General features: G+C 41.0%; 1 protein-coding gene across 2 annotated transcripts in view; it reads left to right on the top strand.

Moving 5' to 3' along the window:
* The first annotated feature begins 3890 nt into the window (after positions 1 to 3890).
* RMDN2 (regulator of microtubule dynamics 2) overlaps positions 3891 to 9443 on the top strand; it is a 43968-nt gene continuing 38415 nt past the window's right edge. The window contains exons 1-2 of one of the 2 annotated variants that reach the window (XM_070734135.1): positions 3891 to 4289; positions 7622 to 8090. In XM_070734135.1, the coding sequence (XP_070590236.1) occupies positions 7633 to 8090 (458 nt within the window). In that variant the 5' untranslated portion in view covers positions 3891 to 4289; positions 7622 to 7632. The remainder of the gene's footprint in view (positions 4290 to 7621; positions 8091 to 9443) is intronic. The other variant, XM_070734134.1, reaches the window with a different exon arrangement.

Raw genomic sequence — 9443 nt, 5'->3', positions numbered from 1 at the left:
TTAAGCGCCACCAAAGGCTCCTCTGGCAGCCCAGAAAAGCCCGAGATGACCAGGATTAAAGGGGGAATGGCAGGAAACTGGCCAGGTCTTCGTGCCACTCTCAAATTTCCTGGGAATTTTTTCTGGGCTCGGGTTCTTAAGTAGAAAATAATTCTTAAGTAGAAGCAAAAAAATCTTGAACACCCGGTTCTTATCTAGAAAATTTCTTAAGTAGAGGCATTCTTAAGCAGAGGTACCACTGTATGTGTATATGAGGGGGGATATACTGGTTTTCCTGAGAAAATGTTTAATGTAGGATTGTAATGATACTGGTTTTCAATATGGAACTCGAGACAATCACTACTTTATACAAAGTATTATTTGTTTGACTTCTATGCCACCCAATCCCAAAGGACTCTGGACAGATTACAATATAAAAATACAATTTACAATAAAAAGAAGTCAAATATAAATTAAAACAATAACCCCAGTTAAAACCCATGGTTCAACAATCCAATCAACACATACATACCATTCAATAAAATTTGGCCATGGATGATGTAAACAATCCAATCAACACATACATACCATTCAATAAAATTTGGCCATGGATGATGTAAAGTTCATGGCCCCCAGACCAAAATTTGGCCATGGATGATGTAAAGTTCATGGCCCCCAGACCATGAACCAGGTCTTCGTAGCCTTTCGGAAGGCCAGCTGGGTGGTAACAGTACGGACCGTATGGGTGCTTCAGGTGTAGCCTAGGACAAATTGCTGCAACCAACTGAGTGCAACCAGCTCATCGTCGCCAAGTCAGCTCAGGACAACTCCACATGGCCAACTTGCCATGGGAATCATTCACCATGTATGACTGAAAAAAGAGCCAAGCAAGCAAGCGGGTGGATTAAGCACAGAGCTTATCAGGACAGGTGGTGGGGAGGCAATGGGTGCCATGGACTTTCCATTTTCACATGCTAAGCCGCTGTGTTGCTCTTGGCTCCACACACTGGCTCGGTGGTGGTGGTGGTATTGTTATGGTTATGACCTATAAAGCCCTTCATGGCATTGGGCCAGAATACCTTAGGGACCGCCTTCTGCTGCATGAATCCCAGTGACCGATTAGGTCCCACAGAGTTGGCCTTCTCTAGGTCCCGTTGACTAAACAATGCTGTCTGGCAGGACCAAGGGGAAGAGCCTTCTCTGTGGTGGCCCCGGTCCTCTGGAATCAACTCCCCCCAGAGATCAGGACTGCCCCCACCCTCTGGAATCAACTCCTAAAAACCCACCTCTGCCGCCAGGCATGGGGAAATTGATTCCTCTCAGCCATCCCGTTTTATGTATGGTTTGTTTGGGTTGTAGGATTGTTTTTAAATTAAGGGTTTTAGCTGTTCTGTTTTTAATCATTGGATTTGTATTGTGTATTGTTGTTGTGAGCCGCTCCGACTCTTTGGAGAAGGGAGGCATACAAATCTAATAAATAATAATAATAATAATAATAATAATAATAATAATAATAATAATAATAATAGTGGCGGTGAAGCCCAGGATGGATTATATTAGTGGTGGGTTGTTCCCGGTTTGGACTGGTTCTTAGAACCTTTAGCACCGACAGTAGGCGGCTTCGCCCACCTGCACAAGAGCAGAAGCATCGTGTGAGCGAGCAAATCGGTAGCAAAAATATTTACAACCCACCACTGATTAGTATCTATAATTTGCGCTGCGCTCAGAGCTGCTGATGCTGATGCCACTGTGCTAGGCTCAGAGCCCGGCAGGGCAGCAGTGGCTGGTGTGTGAAAATGAAAAGTCCCAGCTGCTGTCGCCTCCCTCCCACCCACCCCACCTAAACACACTCTGCACTCTGCCTGTTTGCCCATCAGGGGTAAAATGCTCCCAGTTCGCTCGTGCCTATTGGTCGTTGGAGAGCCTGTCACGAAGGCAGTACAAGTCTCCACCCACCCACATGTACTTCGGGCTGATTCTAGCTTCTGAGCATGCACGGAAGCAGAAATTGCATTTTGTACACATGAAAATAATAATAATTTATTAGATTTGTATGCCGCCCGTCTCCACAGACTCGGGGTGGCTCGCAACAATAATAACAGCATACAATAGACAAATCTAATATTTAAACGACGAAAAATATCTAAAAACCCATCATATAAAACCATACAACACAAACATACCATACATAAACTATATAAGCTTGGGGGGGGGATGTCTCAATTCCCCCATACCTGGTGGTATAGGTGGGTCTTAAGCAATTTATGAAACACCAGGAGAGTGGGGGCAGTTCTGATCTCTGGGGGGAGTTGATTCCAGAGGGCCGGGGCCGCCACAGAGAAGGCTCTTCCCCTGGGTCTCACCAAACAACATTGTTTTGTCGACGGAACCCAGAGAAGGCCAACTCTGTGTTTGTCCATCGCTCAACATAAAACAAATATAACTTCAAAATAATTTTAGAATGTAAATTACTATTTAGAATGTAATTTAAAGGATTTACTGCCTCAGTGGTGCAGTGGTTAGAATGCAGTACTGTACTGCAAGTTGCTTCAGCAGTTTGGCAGATCAAATCTCAACAGGTTCAAGGTTGACTCAGCCTTCCATCCTTCCAAAGTTGGTAAAATGAAGACCCAGACTGCTGGGGGCAATATGCTGACTCTCTGTAAACCACATAGAGAGGGCTGTAAAGCACTGTGAAGTAGTATATAAATTTAAATGATAAATTGACTGAAAAAAAGTACCGTGCTTTTAATTTCTGTTACTGCCTTTGGCAGCTGTTACTGTGCCATTGCATAACACAAACAAGGTTAAAGATTTGGATTCCTTCCATGCCAGTTTACATATTAAATTCTGGCTCATTTGTTGCGCATAGCACATATTTATTCCAAGTAAATAGTGAAAGGTCGTTTTCCAAAGATCATTTTCAACTAGCAGTTGCAAACGCACTCCCTCCCGTGCATACACTTGGAAAATGCATTTCAGATTTTCTCCCAAAACAAAACAGCAAAGTTATTGACGTCAAAACTCCTCCTATGTTCAATGCTGATTAGTTAAATCTCATACTCGGTAGAGATAAGTGGGAATATTAAGTTTCCGCCGGTATTGGTATTAGGAAGGATTTAGAGGGTGGGTGGGAAGGAAGGAGAGAAAGGGGAGAAAGGGGAGAAAGAATAGAAAGAAGGAGGAAAGAGAAGGGAATGGTAGTAGAAGGGAGGAGTAAGAAAGTAGGTAGTTAGAGGGAAGTTGGATACAGATGAAACAATATAAAGCAAACCTGGAATGTCATTTAGTTTATTGTGTTTGAATAATAATATATGTATATTATATATAATATAATATTATATTATATTAACCGCTCCAAACTTGACTGTAAAAAATCCGACTTTAGTAATCAAGTTGTCGAAGCATGGAATTCACTACCGGACTCTGTAGTATCATCCCCTAACCCCCAACACTTTACCCTTAGACTATCCATGGTTCCTAAGAGGTACATAAGTGCATAAGTGCATCAGAGTGCCTACGGTCCCCTGTCCTATAGTCTCTCCCATATCTCCTATATCTTCTCTTCTATCCCTATATCTTTTTCTGCTATTCTCTCATAGTTATATTTTACTCCTTTATTTTCTCCTCTATTCTCCCTTTAATACATTCTACCTGATTATATCCTCTATAACCCTCATTGTGTATTATTGTGTATTGGACAAAACAAATAAACAAATAAATAAAAATAAAAAAATATTAAAGATGTATTGGAGGTATATGAAATTGTATGTTGAATGTGGAGAAAAATATAAATATATAAAAATATAAAACAAACAAACAAACAAAAAACAAACAAATAAAATAAAATAAAATAAAAAAATATAAAAAAATGGGGGGGGGAACCAAATTGGTTCAATCAGCCGGATCCCAAGGCGGCGTTGGCGTGGCGCGCACTCCTGGAGATTAACAAGGTCTCCCTGACAGAGGAGCCCGGAAGTCCTCCCGGCCCCACGAAAAGCCGTCCCGGAGCCGCGCTGGAGGTCACCTTCCGCCGCCCCACAAACGACGTCGGCCGGGGACGATTAGAGCATCCACCCGACCATTTGGCGAATAACGAAGGAACGGCGCTTTCCCGGGAATGCCGTCCTCCGCCCGCCCCATTCGTATCCGGGTCTCAAACCGTGTGGGCGGCGCATGAGCGTTTCTCCGCCGCCGCCTCTCCGCAGGGCTCAGGTACGGAAGCGGGGAAGGCGGCGGCGGCGGCGGCGGCGGGAGCTCAAGTAGCAGTGGCGAGCCGGATCGGAGAAGCCGGCGGGAGGGCTTCTCTGGTAGGTGGAAACTGAGCACCGTCTGCGTCCTTCGGAGATGGTTGAAGGAGAAGAGGCGCTCAGAAGCGGGCGGGTTTTCCTCCGCGAAGGCGCCCAGAGGCTCGCGTAATTTGCGCGTAGGCGCGTTCCCCTCGGTTCGGGCTGACTTTGGGCTGTATATAGCACTGCTTCTTGTGATTGTAGGTTCACAATGAGTATGCATAGATTTTCGGGTTACGCTTGGTTGTTTCGGTTAGGAGAAAGCCAACCTCTGCAGCTTAGCAACTCACCTCAAGCATTGGGGACAGCATAGTTGGAGACAGACTTTCTGGGGAGAGAACACAATTATAGACTTTTAGGCACCCAGAAATGAATGTTGTTGTTATTGATGATGTTGATTATGTTTATTGTTGTTGTTGTTGTTGTTGTTATTATTATTATTATTATTATTATTATTATTATTATTATTATTATTGGGTCATGGATAGACGACCTCTCCAAAACTTTATTATAATAAATGTCCCAAAAAATAGTCATAGGCAGGACTTCTTAGAAATAACTTTTCCTGAATTTAGTTTAGTTTGTTTGTTTGTTTGTTTGTTTGTTTGTTTGTTTGTTTATTAGATTTCTATGCTGCCCTTCTTGAGGGGACTCAGGTTGGTGTACAACATTAAATATAACAACATATAAAAAATCCAAATAACTATATAAAATTATGAAAATTTACTAAAAAACATTTTAAAAGACCCCATGTACACTCACACACATTCATCCAGTCCAATCATATCTAATATTGGCCAGAGACATTCTCATCACTCACAGCCCCCATGTTATGAGGTTAGCCTTTCATTACACTGCTACTGTCCCTGTCCTATTGTCCTCTTTTATCATTACTTTTAAAACTTACGTTTATGCAAACTGCTACTATTCTATACATCAGGGATTCCCAACGATGAGGGTCAGGACCCCATTGGGGGTCGAACTAAAGCTTCTATTTTGGCACCTTGGAACAAATTTTTATTATCCGACCAATCAGGCATTTACAGTGGAGGTGTCCTTCTGACCTTCCTGCCAATCAGCTTAAAGCTGTTGGTAGAATTGGTGCTAAACTTATGGCTACAACATGAGGAACTGTATTAAGGGGTCACGGCATTAGAAAGGTTGAGAATCACTGCATTAGATTATTTGGTCCAACAGAAGTTATGACTCTGGATACCCTTTATCTTAAACTGATTTTTCTTGGATTATTTACTACCATACTGAGTATGAGATTTAACTAATATCTGTTCTAAGGAACATTTTAAAAATCGAATGAATGATTAATCTGAAGCAGGTCAACCAAGTCTATAGCAGCGTATGGAAAATTGGAGGTGGATAGTTTCAATAGTATGAATTGTTTACTCACAAGCCAGAGGGTATAGTTTCGAGGATTGCAACATCATTTGCAAGGCACCTTCTAATTTCATTTAGGCAATAGGATGTTATTGTTATTTCTCCAAGGTAGGCAATTAATTAATGCAATGCAATGCAATGCAGTCATGGTATGAAAATATCAGTCTTCATCCTTGACTTTGTCACACTTTTCTCTTCTCAATAATTTAAACAAGGGGTCTCCAATCTTGGCAACTTTAAGCCTGGCGGACTTCAACTCCCAGAGTTCCCTTTGCTGGCTGGGGAATTCTAGGAGTTGAAGTCCACCAGGCTTAAAGTTGCCAAAGTTGGAGATGCCTGATTTAAACAGCCTTGTCCGGTCCTCTTTGCATTGGATTTAAATTTCAGATAAACCTTGATGTATCAAAGGTCAATGTGATTGGCTTTGCAAGAACAAATCTGCTTTACACGTTTGTTTGTTTGTTTGTTTGTTTGTTTGTTTGTTTGTTTGTTTGTTTGTTCGTTCGTTCGTTCGTTCGTTCGTTCGTTCGTTCGTTCATTTACTGGATTTGTATGCCACCCCTCTCCGAGGACTCGGGGCAGCTTACAACATTAACTAACATTGTTTTGAAGTTTAAAATATTTATGGTCTATTCACTTTTCAGAGGAAAATATACAGTGCTTTGCTATGTAGAACAAAATAAAATTAGAGTTTAGATAGATTAGACTTTAAAAACTCATTTGAAATCAGCTAGATACAAGTAGTTCTTGAATTATGACCACAATTGGGCCCAAACGTTCTGTTGCTAATTGAGACATTTACTAAATGAACTTTTTATGACCTTTGTTGTCACAGTGATTAATAAATCACTTCAATTGTTAAATTAGTGACACACTTATTAAATGAATCTGGCTTCCCTATTGATTTTGCTTGCAAAAGGTAAAATCACACAATCCCAGGATGCTGCAACTGTCATAAGTGTGAAAAACCATCATAAATTACTTTTTTCAATGCCTTTGTAACTTTGAACGGACATTAAATGAATGTAAGTTGAGGATTCCCTGTATTTGAATACAGTTAGAACCAGACTCTTATGAAGTCATCATGAATGCCTTCAAATTTTGATGCGTAAATCTTTGATGTGCCGTATTTTTCTGAGTATAAGATGCACCTTCCCTCCACCAAAAGTCAATGAAAATTTAGATGCATTTTATAGACTGAATACGGAAGTTTTGGGGCTCCCAAGCCCTGTGCACGTCATGTATTCATCCTCTCTAACCTCCAGAAGCACTCTGCAGGCCTATAATGGGGGTCATTTTCTGCAAAAACGGACTGTGTGAAGCACTTTAGAGAGCTTTTGGGAGCCTGGGAGGGTGAAAACCTGGGAGCACTTGGGAGCTCAAGTGGACCTATTTTTGACGAAAGTCAAAAACAGGTCCACTTGAGAGTGCTTCTGGGAGCCTGAGAGGGCAAAAATCCCTCCTGTAAATTTAGATGTGTTCTATAGTGCAGTGCATCTTATAGCTCAAAAAATAGGGTATATCTTTAAGACAGCAGCCCAAATGTCTTTTAATTAAGAATCATACCAAAACCGATACATAAACAGAATGACCTGAGGCTCTAGCCCTGGGGTGTTAAACCTGATTACATTGAAGGCTACATTAGGGTTGTGTTTCACCTTGGGGAATGGGAGGGCATGGTGGGGTGGGGGACAGAGTCGACATCACTCATGTTTGGGGGAGGGTGTGGTGGCCCAAGTGCTCTGCCAGCAAAAATGGGCTCCCAAGCTCCATTTTTGGCTGGGACAACCTTCTGCAAGCAAAAATGGAGCTTGGGAGGACTGCACGCGACCCTCCCATTTCTCCATGTTTATTGGCAGAGAGACACTGAGCTAGTCCTTCACTGTTTCCAGGGCGGTCCCGGGGGCCTTGAATTTAACACAGAAAGCATTAAACCATGTTTTTTCTTCTGCTTTGTACAGAAGCAGCAGGAATGTCCCATTTTGAAAACAAAAGCCTACTATTTGGCTTAATGGCAGGAGCTGCTGGAATAACCTTTGTCCTAAGTTGGTATCTCAAGAAGTACAAACACAGCAAAGGTATGCATTTGCCTGTATTTCCAAATTCAGCCAACAGTTTTGATGTAATAGACTTTCCACATGAAACTCACCGAGGGGAAAGGACTGTTTTGCTATTACAAGGAAGACAGCTTCAGATCCTAGAGAAACTGAACGGCTTGGTGATCAGTGTGGAAGAACTTAAAAGAGAATTGACGTTTCTGAAAGAAGCTATTCCAAAGTTGGATGAACTTGTTCGAGATGAACTTCAAGGAAAAACAGAAAGTCGCAGAGCAAGCCCTTCACATAGGCTGGCAAAGAAGCGAAAGACTGAGGCAGAAGCCCAAGGCGTTTCTGATACCACCAGTTCTGAAGACATTGAAAGTGAAGGCGGGTGGGTATTTTTGAAAATATTTGAAAGTGTGTTAATTAATTGCTTAATTTTTAAAGGATTAAAAAGTCCATAAAAGCAAGGTACATTTTATTAAAAAGGAAGATGAAAAACTAATACAAATTAATATAAGAAAAATAAATAAATAAAACAAAGATAACGGTGCAAGAAAGGAAAGAAAGTAAAAGAAAAATAACAAAAGAAAAAGTTACAAAGAAATAAGTTCCGATTTTGTTTGCAGCAGTTAGAAGTTCAATTATAATTTTACCTTATTCTCAATGTTTACAACATAAACATAATCCTAAACAAACTTAAACACTCTTCTTTCTACAATGTACTCTGTTTAATCATCAAAACTATAATCATAAGTTCATTTATTTCCTGTTTCATGCAAAAGGTTTACAGAGTTTGCATTCAGCAATAAACATAGGTATTGTCCTTTCTCTGATCAAAGAGTTTAATTTAGCTATCTCAGTATCTTTCATCATCTTCACCAACTGTTTCTCCATTGTGGGTTGTGCTGCATCTTTCTATCATCATGCATACAATAATCTCACTGCAGTTATTTAAAAAACAAACAAACCAAAGCTCCATAACCTTTTCTCCCAATTGTTTTGTCCATTGGTCCCAAAAGAAACATTTGTGGTTTCAGTTGCATATTAATCTTTAAAATCCTCTGAGTAAGTGTATGTATTTGTTCTAGCTTTTTTTACATGTTCATCAAACATGTTCAAGGTCGATAAACAGATTTATATCCCTCGATGTGGAAGGCCAATGTGCTGGATTCATCTAAAGAGGAAAGCTGAGCCAGCTGCAAAGAAGTAGAGATGTTTGGTTTACCCATAAGGACTGACTTTACCAATGAAATTACTACTTTGTCTTCTTTATTTAAAATCTATAAATTCTATGAGAGAGAAGTTGAAATAAAATTCTTCCTCTTCCCTGATGCTGAATGTACTAATTTTCATAGACGAAAACAACCTACAGCAGATTTTAAAAGCTCTTGCAAACTTGTGATAAATTAGTACAGTATTTGCAAACCTGTAATTATGAATTTGACGGCTTGAATTTTACTGGCATAACAAATACTGCATTAAGAGACCCAGTGTGGTGAAGTAGTTAATATGCTGGACTAGAAGCAGAGGGTACTGGTCCTTCTCCACACACACAGGTCCAGTGGATGGACATAGGCAATGAAGGGCTACCAAAATTTCTACTACCACACTGTGGGCGTGGCTTATGCAGGACGCCCTGCATTTTCTTTCAACATCTTTCAGTGCAAATTGGGTGCTCTGGGGGGGAGCTCTATTTTCGCTACCCCACTGCATTCCCCCCCCCCCTCTGGGCAGCAGTCCA

This window comes from Erythrolamprus reginae, chromosome 1 (genome assembly GCF_031021105.1).
Source record: "Erythrolamprus reginae isolate rEryReg1 chromosome 1, rEryReg1.hap1, whole genome shotgun sequence".
Taxonomy (NCBI): Eukaryota; Metazoa; Chordata; class Lepidosauria; order Squamata; family Dipsadidae; genus Erythrolamprus; species Erythrolamprus reginae.
This window is presented reverse-complemented; position numbering and strand designations above follow the sequence as displayed.